The sequence below is a fragment of the Sparus aurata genome, chromosome 9, assembly GCF_900880675.1.
Source record: "Sparus aurata chromosome 9, fSpaAur1.1, whole genome shotgun sequence".
Taxonomy (NCBI): domain Eukaryota; kingdom Metazoa; phylum Chordata; class Actinopteri; order Spariformes; family Sparidae; genus Sparus; species Sparus aurata.
Genome location: NC_044195.1, coordinates 28,008,355 through 28,026,652, shown reverse-complemented (window position 1 = coordinate 28,026,652; position 18,298 = coordinate 28,008,355). Strand labels below are relative to the sequence as shown.

The following is an 18,298-nucleotide window of genomic DNA, read 5'->3' as shown; positions in this document are numbered from 1 at the left end:
GGTGGCGAGACCATGGTGCACATTAACAGTATTCACATTTTGTAATTACTGTGATTCTGTTTCGTTTTAAGCGATATTATTGTATTTCAGCAGCTTTTATTCAGTTATTCACATTTTAAACAACACTGCGTTTAGTTTGGGTCAGTTCCATTTGTAGCAAAGGACATGAAGAGTCCATTAAACCTCCAGATGATTAACCCACAATTACAAATGATTAGCTATGTCAGAGTCCACACAAGTTATATAACAGAATGATAATAACTTAAAAGAAAATTATAAAGTTTTAAAGGTTTTTTCCTGGGTATATTTAAAAAGCAGGCAAAAGTCAACAAGGTGTTTTGTGTCAAAGCTCAGTTTTTGCAGTGTTTCAGCTGTGTTTATCTGTGTTCTTTATCTGTAAGAGCTGAGTTAATGAGCGTAGGAATCACTGCATTGTGCATTCTTTGAAATAGGGCACATTTTAGTGTATAATTAAGATCTGAGGTGTAAAAGTTCCTGGCAGCCTCGTGAACGTAGGAACCCTTTCATCGTATGAACTTGTTCTTTTACAGCTTATAGAATTTCATGATTTCGAACCGAGGTGAAGGGAAAATTATATGTTTATTAACGATCACAATAAGAAATGAAATGGTAGACTGATCACTTGCTGTTCTCGTGTATTTCCAATAACTCTTCTCCAGGTTATTTCGAGTTGAAACAAATAATGCAATTCGCCAGTCAGAGTGAAACACTAATTTATTGCATCAAACAACAATTGGTTCTATCTACTATACAGGCTTATACAGAATGATTGATCATCCAAATAGGAATACTTGAAGGCAGACATTGCACTGAGTCGCTGGCTGTAGCAAATGTTCACGTTACTCAAATTTCTCTCGTTTCAGGCCCAAAAATTCCAGTGCGTTTCCAGCAAGTAATTTATCCTGCAAAACAAAAAGCACACACCTTATTAAAACACTGGACCGGATATACAGTACCCTAAGAGTTTGAAAGTACAGAATTGAGGACATATATTGTCAAAATGTTTGGGATGGATTGTAACACCCTGACTGTTAAGAAGACTTTGTTATAGAGTCAAATTACAACTGAGCTACCAGAATTGTCTAAATAGAGAGGAAAATATTTTGACCTTTAGTTTGGCATCAAATTCGTCCATTGACTCGATCAGTGATCCGGGCTCCAGCTCACCCAGCGGGAATGGATAATCTGTTCCCAGCATCACTTTATCCTGCAGGAATACATGCAGGTTAACTTTTAGCAGCAAACATGTTCAGATATACACACCCAACAATAATAATAATAATAATAATAATAATACGGACTGTCATTCTGCAGCATCACAATGCTCGATACTGTTTGACGACACAGTTTTTTATATCCAAGGTTAAAGTATCTTTACAGAAATTTTCCACACATTCTTCCATGCAATACTTCCTCTGTGTCTTCTGAACGTCCTTTGTGTGTGTGTGTGCGTTCACTGAAAGAATACAAGCTCACTTTTCCGATGACGTCAATGAGCAGCTTCAGGGCGACGGGATCGTGAACCAGGGAGTCAGTGAAGAAAGAACCAAGGTATTTCCGTGGACTGATCTTGTTGTCGACAGCACACAGATCAGGCCGAACTTTGTGACCGTGTTCAATTCTACCAACAGTGAATGGAAATGAGCCGCCTGCAACCAGATGAACAAAAGTAATAATGGTTAAACATCATCCCTACAGTGGCTCATGGCATCTTTGAAGAAAGTTTGAAGTTGACACGTAAGTGGTTGTATTATTCTGCTGTGAAGTTAATGTGCTACAATAGAAACATCTGGTCGTTACCTCCATGTGCAAAGCAGACTTTTAATTTAGGAAATCTCTCGAAGACACCTCCAAATATCATCGAGCAAATAGCCATGGTTGTCTCTGATGGCATGCCTGAGAAGGAAAAGAAACAACAAAATGTAGTGCGTCTTTTCAGCGGTAAATAAATTCAAATCAATATTGTGTTGTTAGTATGAGACAATGAAATTTGTTAAGACACTAGTTGGTGGAAAGTGAATCAAAATGCTAAATGAAGCTTTCCTGGTTACTATCGGCTGTAACCACAGTGCATCAAATATGATGTGAAAGCTACAGTGCTAGAAAGTCAACAGCAATTAGAGAGTTTCACCACGCAGGGAAAAACAATGATTTGGTTTTGATGGCTTCATCAATCATCGTAGAAAATATATTATAATTGTTCCGTTAATTAAACATGATTCGATTTCAACCACAAAGTGACTTTATTTTCAAGAAAGAAAGTGTATTTTTTTCTGTTTTATTGACATGACCAGGGGAGGATATTCAATATCTCCTATTCCTACTCCATTTCATCTCCCTCACCCACCAGCCATGGCAGCCAATACTTAGCCATCCTCCCATCTGTCTGCATGTCCCACGGGTGGACAAATATGGAGCAGCCCAGCTCCTCGGCTGCCTGCGTGGCAGACACAAAGCGAGATCAGTATATCTCCATGAAGGTGAACTTGACCTCGGAATACAAAGGACTGTCTTACACCTGGGCATGCAATCTGTACATACGCAGGTACATTTTTAACTCCTAGAGCTTCGTGTTATCAAATAAGCATGTACTGCAATATTCAAGGTCTCACAGCGTAGAAAGGGTAGAGTTCAGAGGCGTTCAGGTCCCAGTTGTTGATATGTGAGCCAATCTGCACCCCAGGGAAGCCCAGCTCCTTCACACAGCGCCTCATCTCCAGTACAGCCAAGTCAGGGGCTTGCATGGGCAGAGTGCCCAGGCCCACAAACCTCTTGGGGTGGGTGCGCACTGTCTCGGCCAAATTGTCATTTAGAAGGACACAGAGATCCAGCGTGTCATGAGGTTTGGCCTGTAAACCCAAAATAAGATTTAATTAGGTAAATATACTGAATCTGTGGAGGCTGTAATCAAATTTGCTTCATATATTCTTTATCGTGTTGATACTTCTGCGACTGCAGAGGAACTAAAACTGGCAAGATGTGTTGCAGACAAGTGTGGTGTTGCACAAAAAGCCTCAAAATGTAATTTGTTCCTTTTTCTCAACAGGAACAGGTGCAGCTCACAGTAGTTTATCATGTGTGTTATTAAGAACATTAATGAGGTAATGACACAAACTCACAGATATTTATGTTTTCCATAACTGAATAAACAAGCTGTTCTCAGAGGGAAAAAGGTCACCAGAACACTGTTTGAGGCTAGAAAGGTGGCAGGGTCCGCCACATATAAACAAAGTAAAACAATGTGAAACTGTGTTGTCACCTTTATTATTCAGTTTATTCAGTCATTAAAATGAAGACAGTTTGTTTAGACATAAAAAATCAGTCAGTGAAGATCTTTCTCTTCTGATTAAAATGTCTTCCACAAAACTACATATTGCACCTTTAGTGATAAAGTAATAAAATATAATAGCCGCACTGTTTTTGATGCAGGCTGCTCAGACTTCGTGTTCACTCACCCAGTAACTGAACATCACAGGGACAGTAGAAAGGGCTTGAACTGTGACACCTGATGGTCATAAACACAAACGCCCATTTCAGTCATCAAAGAGATGATACACTGCTGTTTTTGGTCACTTTTGTGTGTTTGTGTGCATCTACCATGTTGATCCATGTCCCTTATGCGAGTGTTTGCGTCCCAGCAGTTTTCCTGAATCACGCGGAACAGCTTCCCGTCCTTCATCATCTCTGCTTCACCCTGACACAAAAACACAGAGTGTGGGCGCCCTTACAAATGTACTCTACTTGTTCATTTCCCTCATTACATTTACAACTTTCAGGCTCGTGTTTTATAACACTTTTAAAACACAACCACATGATGGCAGCAGACAGCTGATTGATACTGTGTCATGGAAAGCGTACAGGATGTTACCTTTTATTTACATCTGGCATTTAGCCTATTTCATGATCGATGAACTGTCTTTGCGAAGCTTCTTGGTGTGAAAGCAGATATACAAACAACATCTGGAGAGTCCTTTTTTTCCTCCTTTTATTGGTTGTAATTGACTCAGAGTCCTCGTTGATCTTGTTTTAACATTGGCAACAGGACCTAAACAGATGTTCAGATGCATCAGCTGTTTGTCTTCATGTGCATTTTTCTTAATCCCAGCCAACGGCTGCCACCTAAGGTTGCATTTGCTGCACAGTGGCCGGGCTGCTCTGAGGTCTGCAGCGTTGAGGTGAATCTCTCCGATGATGCAGAGGCACCGTGCTGAGTTCTGCAGCTGCTCGCACGGCGAGGACCGGGCTGACAGGTCCACCAGGGGTGGGGTGCAGCCGGGAAGAACCTGCTGCGTTCCCAGCAGAGTATGCAGCACAATTACATAAGTGCCCCTGCTGCACCTATACTCCGTCTGTATGTGCATGCCAGGAAAAAAAAAAAAACAGTGACTCACCTTGCAGTGATGGTGGAGCTGGACAAAGCCGTCGTATCCATACCTCTGAAACACATGCAAAAAGGGTGATTATGCTTAATAACTGGCGAAGATTTCATATACTGAAGACCACAATTACATGAGATTCTGGTGCATCTGATTTAAATGTCAAATCTCTGCATAAATGTAGACGTAGTTTGGTATCCCACACACGTCCGGCTGTGGAAAAGCCTCTATTGATTGTGTTATCCCATCTGCGAGGGTTCAATCTTCATGCTAGAGGACTATCCTCTCCATCGCCCTGCAAAAACTCTCAGTGAACGCCATCTGAGGCTGTTGACTCGTTTGCATACTGATGAAGCCGCAAATGATCTACGTGAGCAATACAGCCAGTAAAGCCCCATTTCATATCCCCGCAGATCTGCAGTGCTGTGTACTCAGTTGATGCCACAGAGAGGCTTCAGCTTTTCAAACTGCAGGATGGATTTGCCGCCCTTCCCTCATAAGTATTTCTTAAAGTAGCTTTTTCAGTGACAGCCTGCTTTAAATCACATTAATATGCAACAGCGGAGACCATAAGACATTAACCCCAATGCTCTTTTAGGGGGTTGTAACGGCTCAAAAGCGGATAAATAGAAATAAAGTTGGATGTCAGAGTCTTAAGTTGTGAAACATGGTTAAATACGAAGGATTTAACCATCAGCGTGTTCATGCAAAACTAAATATGTACATCTTTATCTTGGTCTTTGCTTTTCTGATGGCTTTCCTTGCTCTTTCTGCTCTTTCTGCTCTTTCTGCTCTTGGTCTGCTCACATTTTTCGTATATTCCATTTTCTCTATCGTCTGCTGTTTGTGTTTGACCGCAGCATCATCTCCACCACTGTTGATCGAGTGGTAAACTTATTTTGTATCACTCTTCCCTAGATTGTTTTGCAAATTCTCCTTGTGCTCGATAAAGCAGAAATACACGTTTTTACAGAAACCTTGTGGTCTCCCGATGGATATGATAAAAAAATATATATATATATCATTAATCACATGAAGAGGCAGACTGAACAGGAAGTGTGACAAAGCACAAAAGCTTTATTTGTCACATATAATAACCTCTATAATCTCATCAGTCATAGGATATAGATAAGAACAAAAGGGCCCCAGTGGTACAGTGCAATAACGTAATAAATTCTAAACTTGGCACTCACAAATATGTGTATAGAAACCTTCAGTGTGTTTATCGAAAACAAGCTGCAAAAGTGGTGAAATACAGGATCGTTTCAGTGTAACACTAAATATCACTTTGCACACTTTCAAAGCCAGATGTCTAAAGTAAAAGAGAAAGAAAGAAAGAAAGAAAGAAAGAAAGACAGATGATGGCAGCGGGCAGCAGACCAGCACTAACTGTGGGAAATCATTAGCTAAAGCCGGCCTCCACACTGACACAGACATGAGGGCAGGAGCAGATAGGACAGGGAAGACCAAGGCCAGAGCCACTTATTGATTAAAGTTTAACCATCCATAGAGAACACAGATTTATGGAGTGAGCTGTTAAACTCCCTGCTGCCTGCCGACACTCCAATGGGGAAAAGTCTGTACATTTTTATCTCCCTGGCATTTAATACAATGAGCTACAGTGCCGATACCAACAACGATGTGTTTTTAAAACCCCACTCAACCCTTCTAAGTGGATTTACACATAAAAAGAAAAAAACAACCTCTCAGGCTGTCGATGAGCTTGTCTCTCAGTGCCTACCTGCTTCAGATCGGGCCACTCCTTTGGTAGAATATGATTGTGAATATCAACCTTCATCCTTCTGGAGTCCCTCAGGGAAATGTGGAGGTCTGCTGCAGGAGGTTTCTTGCAGCAACTGAGTGGAAATCTCAGCAGGTTTACTCTCCGCCCTCAGAAAGAAACCAATGACCGACAGGTGACAGACTGCTGCTGCCGGGACAGCCTGGTAATTTATTACCTAATCTATAAAACAAACAGAAAGTCATCATCAATCTGCGGAGGACATTCATCCTCATTAATGGTTGATATTCTGACCCATGACATGATATTACAGCCTAAGACTAGATTATTTACACTCCACCTTACCAGAACCACACACAGACGCTAATTTAAATGCCTGTATAATGCTGCGTCAGCGTTTTGTGCTCTATAGTTTATGATAAGTGCATGTTTGGATGTTGCAACAGTCACATTACTCCATCAGGCCGTAGACTCACCACAGGTGAAAATCACAGAGTGACGGAAAAGCTGTCTGATATCTTCAGTGGTGGAAATTGACTGAGAACATTTTCTCAAGAACAAATTCAAGGTACTTGTACTTTGCTTGAGTATTTCCGTTTTATTCAACTTTGGACTTTTGACTCCACTACACTTGCCTGGCAGCTTTAGTTCCTGTCCAGTGAAAACCATTTATCTCCAGATGTCCTAATATTTGTGATAAACTGAAGGATCTCGTGTTACTTAATGGGTTGAGAGAATTCTCCTACTTAAAGATAAATACATGATTTAAAGACCCTCTTGGATTCGCTTGAAATGCATTATCACAAAGTAGTTATACTATCATACTTTGACTTAAAGGGTAACTCCATCAAAATTTACACATGGAGAGCACTACTGCATATGTAAAAAAAATCCCAGAGGAGGCTGCATGTAATCTGATAAACTGCCTACAGTGAGGTCACTCAGTTGCTAAATTGCACCCTGGGTAATGTAGTTGTCAGGTTCTGAAAAGCAGTCTGCTGGTCTAGAATTGACCTATAACAGTGTGGACAATTTAAAAACAAATCATTCCAGCAGAAGCAGAGGTGTCGCCTCTTTAACGCAACACATTCTTCTTTCTTTTCGAAACCTGGTGCCTACATTACCCACAATGCAACATAATCTCTGAGTGACATTAACTGAGGCAATTTATCAGATTACATGCAGCCACAAAATACTTTAAACGACTTGGTTCCCCACATATGCAGTAGTGCCCGACAAGACCTGTAAGCACACTCAGGGCTGTAAACTAACTTTTTGGCTCACCTGCCAAGGGGACCGGTAGATGAAAGAATCTACCGGCCAAGTAAATTTTTTACTGGCCAAATAATAATATATACTCTTTTTGTTGCATATACATCTGTTTCAGTACTTTTCATGGAGATAACAGTATTATATACCAATACATGCTTACAAAAGAGGCCAAAGTATTATTTAGAAATACATTTTAATATTATTAATTCAATTTCATAACATTGCAAATTGAAAACTTGAACAGTGCAAAACTTTGACAAAGGAAACACTCATTAATTAACTATCAGGCTCTGTAATAGACTTGTCAGTGGCGACTGTACCATAATAACATTTACACTGAATTTGATAGACCCATGGTTTTACACTTTTTGTGACGTGACAACTGTTCTCATATTAAGCCACTTGATTTACTTAAGTACAACTTCCCTCAGCTCATGAGTTAGAGGTGTCATCATTGCTGCGCTCGAATCACAGTCACTGCGCCAAACTTATAAAAGCGGTGACGCGCACGCTACGTTGCTTCTGAGGGGAACTATTTTCTACAGCGGTGATGTCGGGGGAGCTACTTCAGTGCGACACAAAACAAATAGCCGGGTTAGCACTAACGTTTGCTACCATCATAATTTATCACTTTACAGCTACTACAATGTTTTGCTATATCATGCATAATTTATTGCAAGAGCACGACCATCGGGACAAACATTTACCCGCCCCGTGGCATGTATCCCTCCAAAATTCAGTCGCCAGGGAAATATTTTAGTCGCATTTGGCGAGTGGCGACCGCTAGTTTACAGCCCTGAGCACACTTAATGTGTAGAATTGGTGGAGTTACCCTTTACAGCAACATTATGTAGAAACTGGCATTTCTGCAAAGTTTGTGCAGACTTGCTCAGGCACGACCCACCCTACTCTGCCTCTGATTGGCTACATCCTGTAATACGCATGTGCAGCCCTCATCAAAGACTGAAGAGAGGCGAGATGTCTCGCTCCTTAGCTAAAGCAATCAAGACACAGTGTGTGACGGGACACTGCAGCGGTGCACCATGAGCGAAAAATAACTTTTGAAAATTAAAGTATGTAAACCTGTTGTACCAAATAAAAGTATGAACCTGAGAATGTGTTTAAAAAACTGACATACTGTTGCTTTAAGTGACATTTAATTGTAGAGGGGTATTTTTTACAGTGTGGTATTGGTAACCAATAGATCTGAATGTCTCATGTTCTCACCTGCTCACATTTAAGTGGTCTCGGCGCCACCTGGTGTTTAATTGTTGCGGTGAACATGTTGAGTTTCAGGACAGATGCATCATGAACAATCACTAACAAGGCTGTGGTGTAGTAGACACGTTTGTTTCCCACTGGTCTCGAGAACTGATGACACATTTTTAGGATTTAGGAGCAAAATTACAATCAATAAAAATGTGAACTAAACTAATAAAGCTCATCTAAGCATCATATAACAAAGATTAGATTGATAATAGGAAACAATATCACATTTATATTTTTCTTCCAGGAAAAACAACAACAACAACAACAACAACAACAACAACAACAAACAGCTCTCTAAGATGCATTAAAGTTGTGTTTCATTCATGCATCAAACTTTAAAACGCTGTGATTGATTTATTAATTAATTAATTGATTGATTGTGGATGGAGGTCACTGGTTACCTCTTGCAGTGGCCTGTGCAGGGAACAGGGAGCTGAGTTGTGAGAAAGGAGGAGAGGAGGAGAGGAGGGAAGGAGGAAAGGGGAGGAGGAAAATAAACTTGCTGGCACCGCCTGTCAGATCCACAGCAGATCTCGGCAATTTATCGCTTCGCCGCATCTCTAACCCTAAACTGTCTCTAAGTGGCTCCGCCGGACAGCCTGTTTCCACCGAGGCTGTTTCCTCGCTGTTTTCTGGGAGTTTCACGCAGAGGGAGTTGGCTCGCTGCTGATGCTGGGGAGATAAATCCTTTATCTCTCATCTCCTCTTATCGCCATCTCTCCGTCTCTCCTCTCAGCCCCACCAGCACCACCAGCAGCACCACCTCAGCCTTGCGCAAGTCTTCACCGGTGGCATATCGGGCGCGCTGCATGGCTGCTGTACTTAGCGAACCGGCGTGAATCTTTTTATTTCCCCATCTTCATCTTTCATCTTTTTTTTTTCTTCTTCTCCCGCCTTCGAGCCTGCGAAACAAACCAGCAACTGCAACTATAATGACGGACCCGGCGACCCAGGATTCCTACCCCGTCCCGGACCCGACTATTGTGGATCCCTGCCCGGCCACGGTGCGGAACGGCCAGTGCGCCCCGGATGGCTTCACCAACAACCATCACCAGCCGGCCAAAGCCCCCGGGCAGCCCGAGACGTTCACCACGGGCCAGGAGATGAAGATCACAGACAGTGTGGAGGGAGAAGGTAACTCCATCTGTCTCTGTCATGTCCGGGGCTGCTTATTTAAAAAAAAAAAAAGTTATGGATGTGCGTGAGCGTGGATGTGTGCGTGTCGAGGGGCCCCTGGGGAGACAGGAGGGGGGTATTTTTACCCTGCGAGGTATTTTTAGTCCGCCCTCATTTGAATAATTTATGATGGTCCTACATCAGCAGGATTCAGAGTGAAGGCAAAGTTGAATTCGAGGCTTAAAACACCGTGAGATTCATTCATTCATTCATATTGGATTGCCTTCAGAGGACAGGCTCGGCTGTGGGAATTTTCGATAGCGCTCAGTCTGCTTTACAGCTTCTGATACCAGTCACATGCGCGCCTAACAGAACCCTTAAGCGTGTCTTTGCATTTGCTTAAGCACTTGTGAGTCCGCCTGTGTGTGATGTTTCCACTAGAAATAATCCCAGTCATGATCTCATACATGCATGAAACCACAGAAACCAACACATTCCACCGTGGAGAACAAAAGGGGCCCTTCAGTTGTACAATAAATCAGGAGCCTGTTGCTTGTATGTGCATTCAGCTGGATTATTCCTGCTCTCAGTGAGTGATTGACATTTTGACTGAACCGCGCAGCTTCAAGTAGCTCGTTGGAAACTAATGTGATGGAGCATGTGTTTAGTAATTGATTAAATCTGAAGTGGGTTTATGTATTCAGTATCTGAGAGAAGGATTTGGCTTCTCAAAGACAAAGTAGAGGTCAGGATGGAGGATGAGATGTTGTCGTCCCATGAAAGACTTAAAGACAATGGCCGATTGTCAGATTTGAACCCTTAAAGGCGTAATTCAGCAATTTATTGTTGCAATTCTATAAGGTCTGAATCTTGTCAATCAAAGTAGTTGAGTCTGCGAGATCCTGACGTTTGGTCCCTGGATCCTCCATTTCCCATGATGCAACTCGATACCATTTTTCTTTTAATTTGCAAACCATCTTCGTTGCTCAAATGTCACAATTTGAGATGCAGTCCAAAGTTGTTGTCTTGTCAACACTAAGAGCAGTAAGTAACTAAAGCAATAGCTGTGAATAAATCCAAACCATGACTAGAACGACTACAGCCGTGGCGAATGGATTCATCGGGATCAGTTTCAGAGCCTCCCAATCACAATCCGCCTGAATTTACAGGATCATCACCTAAACTTTGGGGACATTTTTCTCCAAAATAATGTTGCAGGAGTCTTTATTATATTGGTTTCTAACTGTAGCCGACCCCTGTTACGTAAGCTAATTGATGGCTTTTATGAAACACTTTTTTAATAACTCAATCTAGGTTATTTAAACAACTTATTAAAGGCCTTTGTAACACCTGACTGCAAAAGAAGCAAACATAATCTTGCCTTCGACATGTTCTGCCACGCTTGTAACACAGCGTTGGATTCTCCTCCTCTCATTGTTCACGAACGTAATAAAACCGTTTTCTTTTCTTGTTTTTTTTGTTTGCCTCTCTGTGTAACAAACAGCAGTAACAGGGATCATTGTCGATTTTCCAAAGCTGCTGACACAGCTTGAGGGCGCAGCGCGTGCTTGGCGCTCACAACAGCTTTATTGTTTTGTCACTGTGGATGTTCACGTCGTTAGCGTGATAGTTATCGTCACAGTGATCACTCTTGGTGTTGGACGAACCCAGAGAGAACCCTGATGACATCAGTATGACATCACAAGGGTTCCTCTCTGAGGCTCTGACAAAGCTTCTCTAGAAATAACAGATGTCATTATCCAGCGTGTCCACGTGTAAACCCACCGTGACATCGCTCGTTGGTTTTGAAGTCTCAGGTCTGGCGTTACCGCTGTCGCCGCCTTGGTTTTCTTGGAGCCAGGGTTGACCATATTTGGACGAGAGGGCGGAGCTGGGGGGGAGAACCTGAGGACACGCTGTGGTAGCAACCTGTCAATCCAAGCGCAGCCCTGATGCAAATCATCTGTTTTACTCTAAATGGGACCATAGTTTACTAAATGAACAACATGCTTTATTGAAGAAGACTTGAAACTACAGACTGAGTCCATAAACTGTTTACTGAGGTAATAAGTCAAAGAAATAGGTTATATTTCTCATAAGCTCACATACAATCAGACCTATTTTTGAAACCAGTAGCGTCGAACTCTTGCTGTCCATTACAAAGAATGCAGGTTTAAGGCACTTCTACCTTTCAGACCAGGGAGCTTCATCAACTCTGGCAACCGCCACTAGTGAATTGATCCGTTCAAAAAGGTCATTAACTTGTCTGAGAACGAGGGTCTCACACACACAGATATTAAAGATGACATGAAAAGCGATTCGGAGACGCGTTCAGCGAGGGGAGCTTGAAACAAACACATCCTGCACAATATATTTCTCACATTCACAGTGTCTCTGCCTCCCTCCCTCCTTCGCTTCCCTCATCTCTCCCCTATTTACATAAAAGTCCCTGCCATGGCTGCAAGAACACCTCTGCAGTCTGATCATGCTCGCCCATGCCTGTGTTTCTATCTGTCTATCTATCTATCTATCTATCTATCTATCTATCTATCTATCTATCTATCTATCTATTTAGCTTACAGTTATTTCAGATAGCATATAATTAAATCATGTAAAGACAGGTTTTACAGATTATGTAAAAACTGTAATTAATTTATCTCTTTCAGCTCACACTCCTCCCAGGAGTATTAAATTCAGTCATGTGTTTCCGGGCTTTGTGTGTGTGTGTGTGTGTGTGTGTGTGTGTGTGTAATCAGAATTTCGAAGCTGCAAGGCTGATGTTAATTATTTTTAGAAAAGAAAGGTGTGACAAAAGACAAGTGTCTAGAGTGAACGCACATGCAACCACCCACACTGTGTGTGTGTGTGTGTGTGTGTGTGTGTGTGTGTGTGTGTGTGTGTGTGTGTGTGTGTGTGTGTGAGATGAGATGTGAAGCACATGCTTTCAGCTGTCTGATCCCCCTCCCTGCCTGGTATCATGTGAACAAAGTGATATAACCATGCTGTCTGACTTACACACACACACACACACACACACACACACACACACGCACGCACACACACACACACACACACACTTACACACACACACGGGCAGCTATCATGACATCACACTATGTCAACATGTCAAACATTCATATTATTTATGCCCGTATTCACAGTAGAAGTGACCGAAACTGGAAACTGGAAACTGAAACACAACAGAGCTGACCGGAGACACGGTGAGCGGTTCTGGCTCAGGTGTGTGTGAGCTGACCAATCAGAGCAGACTGGGTATTTAGGAGGGGGGGCCTTAACTTTGACCTAAATGACAAAACAGAAGTGTTTTTTGAGCATCAAGCCATGTAAAGTTATTCTAGTAGTAACCTGAAATAAAACTATTATTTAGTTTATTTGTTAAACAATTGAGGATATTGCAATTTCTTCTTGCATATGCAGGAATAAAAGGAAGAAAAACATGTTAAGAAATTAAAATTAAATGTATCATCATGCGCACCCAACTTTTGTCCTGCTGCTTCTGAATGAAAAAGTTAGGCGCACCAGGGCAACTATTGTGGAAGGTCAGTCAAGAGCCCTGCCATAGAAAATGCTGGTGTTGTATAAGAGCAGGATCAGACAGGTTTCAAAACATGTTTTGCAATCAAGTCAAATGATCGTATGATCAAAAGTGTTGATTGTGTCTCTAAATGTCGCTCCTTGTGATTCCCTCCCGCGCACTCGCAGCACTCTTTTCTGAGAAGGTCATTTCCACAGACAGACCCTGACGGAAAAACTTCCAGATCGCTTTTAAATCCTCGTAAGCACAAGCCATGTGATTGTCTTTGACATTGTGTCTTCAAAAGAAAATCAATTACGGACAGATTAAGTGATTTCCCATCAGCTATATGGTTAAAGTCAAGGGGAGAATGGGTTTGTGCAGTAAGCATGAGTCGCAAAAATAAAAGGAGCCTGTGTGATGTTTTCTTCTTTGTGTAAACAACATTTACATGTTTTAATGACTTCAAGTGTGAGAATGACAGTTGATGTGATAAATTATGGATGTATAACTACTGAATATACACCATACTGAAGATGTCATGTCAGGATTTCAGGTTTCTAAACTAATTACGTTCAAACTGGGTGTCTTTGCTCGCCATAGTCTCAAACAGTACAGGAAACATTTATGTGCGTACTTGGATACAAAGTAGTTACCAACAGTTATACTGTGGATACAAGTTGCCAGAACTTCTTCTCTGGATTGACGTCTCCATTTGGCCACACCGACACTAAACACACTGTGGTAGTTATCAACAACAAGTACTGCATGGAGGGTGAACTGGACCGCACAGACTGTGTGACAACAGGGGAGAGAATATTATATAAAGGTAACAGACTGTGAAAACGTTGGCAATTTGCATTCCTGTAAAGCACGAATATGTTTACACTTTATTTTTTCACTCCAGTTTTCTTAAATGTCCTTAAACATATCAAGAACATTCACCCTTACAAGTACTGGCTGAAGGATCTGCAATTAGCTAGTTAGCTCAGTTAGCTGTGCAGCTAGTGGCCCGAATTCGGAGCCTGGAGTGTTAATTTTATTTATGTGTTGAATGTTTTTTAAACTAAACTTGATAGACAGTGACTCTTTAAGGGTCTAGTGTGATTTGCTCATTTGTTTCAGTTGGAGCAGATCTGCAGTCAGTGTTTCCAGCTTTTCTGCGGATCTAGTTATATGTGGCACCCTGACAAATATTTACAATTAAATATTCATATATATATATATATATATATATATATATATATATATATATATATATATATATATATAAAAAATGACCCAGATTTGTTGGGTTTTCAAATAGGAGACAGATTGAAGGTTTCTGCAGTATTCTGAGAAAGTCGGTTGATTTGAATAAATAAACTCTTCTGGTAGCACGGAAGAGGCGAAGGTCTATTTATATGGGAGCATTTTTTCAGGTTTTGAACACAATCTGTTGTAATGCACGACTCTCCCGCTGCAATGACACCTTATTAGTGTTGAAGTTGATCCGTGCCGATGAGAGCAAATTCCCCCAGAGCAGGAGTTTAATACACAAAACATGTCTCGTCCTCCAATAGTCCTGAACAGTTGCCCCGTAAATACTACAAATAAGGGCAAAGCCTCACAAACACCTTGAGTTTCTGTCTAAATTACCCTTTGAGTGCAGATTGTCTACTTATAAATGTAAATCTTTAAGTAACTTCCAAATATTATTACTGAAATGTGTCCAAAAGAGCCTTATTTTCCCTCTATTAGCTCCCATTATCAGTCTGTGTTTATGGGTAAACTTGAAGTCTGAATAGAAAACACCTCCCATGTGTCTCAGGAGGGTTCACATGCGACTGCAGTGCAAATCTCTGGCTCTGGACAGAGTGACAACTGATATCATTAAAAGCATTTTCCGATTGAAAAAGTTCAGGCTCATGAATGTTGCATTAGTCTGCAGAGCCGGCCTCACGCTACATGACAATAGAAAACGCCTCAGGCGGTTCAGAATCTCTGCTTTTTGTCTGTGACTTCAGGCAGAGACTCCTCACACAGACACAGAGCTGGGAGCCATGAGGAAACGCATGCAGGGTTGTTATACTGATATTCTGCTGTACAGCTCTGTGTCGAGACCGTTAGAGGGGATCTGAGCATTTACTCTGTTTGGTTTAGTTGGTAATTTTGTATTCTGAATGGGTTAGTTCATCATTATTTTGTATGAGTTCGAGGGCCCGACTGCGAGGCTGCGAGGGAAGTTCTGCTGGAGTCAAGGATTGATTACCGTATTAATTTTTCTGTTTATTGTCTTTTAGCATTTTTTTTTGTTCTACTCAGTTTAGTCTTTTTTTTTACTTCTCCAGAGCTGTTTTTACTTTTTTCAGTTGAAAAATGTTACGTCATAGTGTAGTTTTAAAAAAAAAATCATTTTCAGTATGAGATTACATTTATTTGATATATAATGTGGGGTAATTGTACAGTTTGTTAAGGATACTGACGTCCCAGTCTCAGTAAACATACGCACAAATGCCCCCTCACGCTTTTTGTGTTCGCAAATTTGACCAATTTATATAAAAACTGAAGACAAATCTGGTGTATTTCTGTCTCTCTTTTGTCAGTTTTGCAGGGACGCATCATCGGTACAGTTAGTTTGAGTTTTTTCTGTGACGTCTAGTAATAAAAAAGAGTTTGCAGCACATGTTATTTTAACTTTTGCTTTAGTTTTAGTGGTAGTTTTAGAGCTATAATAAACTTTGCTTTGAATTGGGGAAAAATTGCAGAACTTCTGGAGGATTTGGATGCAAGTCAGCAGCTCGAACAGAATATGGTGGTATTTTAGGACGCTCTGTTCTGGCCAATTCAACCAAGCGCCCTATTTATATGTGTTTTGGTGTGTAAATGATTCATACTGTTTTTGTTTTGGAATTGGTTCAGTAGATCGGTTCGGCTGGCAACCGAGACACACTGCACTAAAAATGGCTGCAACATGATCCTCTGTGGAAGCTTCACCATCGGAGTTTCGTTCACAAAAAATTGCCTGTTTTTGTCGCGCGTAAATAAAAAACCACCTTGGCAAAGAGACTGAACCCCAAAATCCAGACACCATCTTGCATGACGGCCTCTGCCACAGGCGTGTGTGTGTGTGTGAATGTGTGTGTGAATGGGTGAATGCTGAATTTATTACACAAACCACTGGCCTCATTGACTTGTCATGCATATTAAAGCTGAATTTCTCAATGTGGTTGTGACCAAAACAACACACTATTGTTGTTGTGTAACCGATCCGAAGCAGATCATTTATTACTGATTCAAAAGGTTGAATTTGATAATTTTTTATCACAGGTAAGCTCAGCATTTCCCCGAGGGACTCCTGATGGAAACTTTCTTTTGCTGTGATGAACAAAGTACTGATTATTAAATATTTAACGGTCCTACTTGTAAGAAAAGTTTACTGTTAAGTCAAATACTGATCATCCGCTTTTGGGATTGTAGGTCGGAAAGCGTTTCTTTCTTACAAACAGGCCATTATAGATTTGTGTTGTTATGTAAGAATTGTTCCCTCTGGACACTCGATGAGGTCAAATGATAAATATGACATTATAAAACACACACACACACACACACACACAAACAGAAGAGGGAATTGTTCTTGTAACAGAGTTTACGTGTCTCACTGCAGGTCTCCTGGAGAGCAGCATGCGTCTGAAGCCCCACGAGGCTCAGAGCTACAGGAAGAAGGCGCTGTGGGTCTCCTGGGTCTCCATCGTGGTGACGCTCATACTGGCTGTGGCAGCTTTCAGTAAGAATTTAAAGTATTCATTCATGGGCAACGTGTGGTGCTGCACATGCAGCGTGTGTGCTGTGCAGTCAGGGCGAACTGACTGTGGCTGTTTATTCCTCACTTCCCCATTGACTCAGAGGAGATGTTGTCATCTAGACGCCTGTTCTAGTAATGGCACAAACAATGTTGTAACGTGAGGCTGGAGTTACAGTGTTCACTATAGATTATATTCATATTACCTGTTTATGTAAAGTCAAAAGTCGGAAATGCTGCTTTTGATTTGGACTAAATATCCCTAACTAATTCATTATCATCATACGTCTATTTACCTGCAGGATTAAAGCAATTATTTGTTTGTTAAATGGTTTAAGCGCAATATTTGTTGCATATTAAATGCTGTGATTGATTTTAAGTCCATGATAATCTGAGCGCTACTTACGGCAAAGACGAGACTGAAAGAATAATAAAACAGCACATGAAAGAAAAGCTGATAAAAACAAATCACCGAGCCGATTATCTCCGCGGCTAACGGAGCATCGAGGACACATTATCAATGGATTCTTTCAGTGCGTACAACAAGCCTCCGCGTGTTGCAGGACTTTTAAAAAGAAGCCTTCCCATTCAGTCATAAAAGTGAGGATAATTCGAACGTCAGCCCATGTAATGTGTCACTAATTTGGACTCAGCATAGGTCAAAGGTCAAGTCACACATTTTGACAAAGAAAGAGCATTAGCCTTTTCAGCCACACTGACCTGCTGAAGGACAGCTGGATGAAAGCACATGACTGAATCTGACTCATTCATTTTGAAAGCGGAGAAGCTGTTGTTTTTTCTGGTGGAGCGTTGATGGAGCCGTTCTTTTTTTTATATGTCTCATTCAGAAAAATGTGGTTTGGCGGCTTACACACATACAGTAGTGCGGTGAGTAGGGGCACCGTCGATAAATCGGTTGTGTTGTGAAGAAGAGAGGCCTTCATTACATATGAAAAGTAGGAACCTGAAAACTGCGCCTCACAAGTTGTGTGTTAGGCTTGTGTTTTTAGTCACAGTCACATAGTCCCAACTCTTTAATTTTCTAACTTATGATCCAGTAACAAGGTTTAGGAACTATTTCTTCATACTTCCATCCTGAACAGTTTCTGCCGTGTTCTCTCTCCCAACATGTCAAACAGGGCAGATAAACCTCTAAGTTTGACTAAGTCACCCATAGTGTCATTTAT

At 41.3% G+C, this 18,298-nt stretch overlaps 2 protein-coding genes across 2 annotated transcripts in view; one reads left to right on the top strand and one right to left on the bottom strand.

Moving 5' to 3' along the window:
* Positions 1-717: 717 nt before the first annotated feature.
* On the bottom strand, positions 718-6,346 carry acmsd (aminocarboxymuconate semialdehyde decarboxylase). Its single transcript, XM_030429392.1, has 10 exons — positions 6,139-6,346; positions 4,413-4,457; positions 3,619-3,715; positions 3,477-3,526; positions 2,634-2,870; positions 2,365-2,458; positions 1,822-1,917; positions 1,498-1,670; positions 1,130-1,228; positions 718-923 (listed from the first exon to the last, which is right to left on the bottom strand). The coding sequence occupies exons 1-10, from the start codon at positions 6,193-6,195 to the stop codon at positions 861-863; spliced, it is 1,011 nt and encodes a 336-aa protein (XP_030285252.1). The 5' UTR covers positions 6,196-6,346; the 3' UTR covers positions 718-860.
* A 2,803-nt stretch (positions 6,347-9,149) lies between these two features.
* Positions 9,150-18,298, top strand: part of LOC115588663 (transmembrane protein 163-like) — a 63,526-nt gene continuing 54,377 nt past the window's right edge. Inside the window, exons 1-2 of the mRNA XM_030429393.1 lie at positions 9,150-9,813; positions 16,977-17,096. Coding sequence (XP_030285253.1) covers positions 9,612-9,813; positions 16,977-17,096 — 322 coding nt within the window. The 5' untranslated portion in view covers positions 9,150-9,611. The remainder of the gene's footprint in view (positions 9,814-16,976; positions 17,097-18,298) is intronic.

Coding starts and splice junctions, on each gene's coding strand:
- acmsd (XM_030429392.1), bottom strand. CDS start 6,195: ATGAAGGTTGATATTCACAATCATATTCTACCAAAGGAGTGGCCCGAT. Junction 1,918..2,364: donor TTGGCTGCCATGGCTGGTGG/GTGAGGGAGATG, acceptor TTTCCTTCTCAG/GCATGCCATCAGAGACAACC. Junction 924..1,129: donor AATTTGATGCCAAACTAAAG/GTCAAAATATTT, acceptor TTTGTTTTGCAG/GATAAATTACTTGCTGGAAA.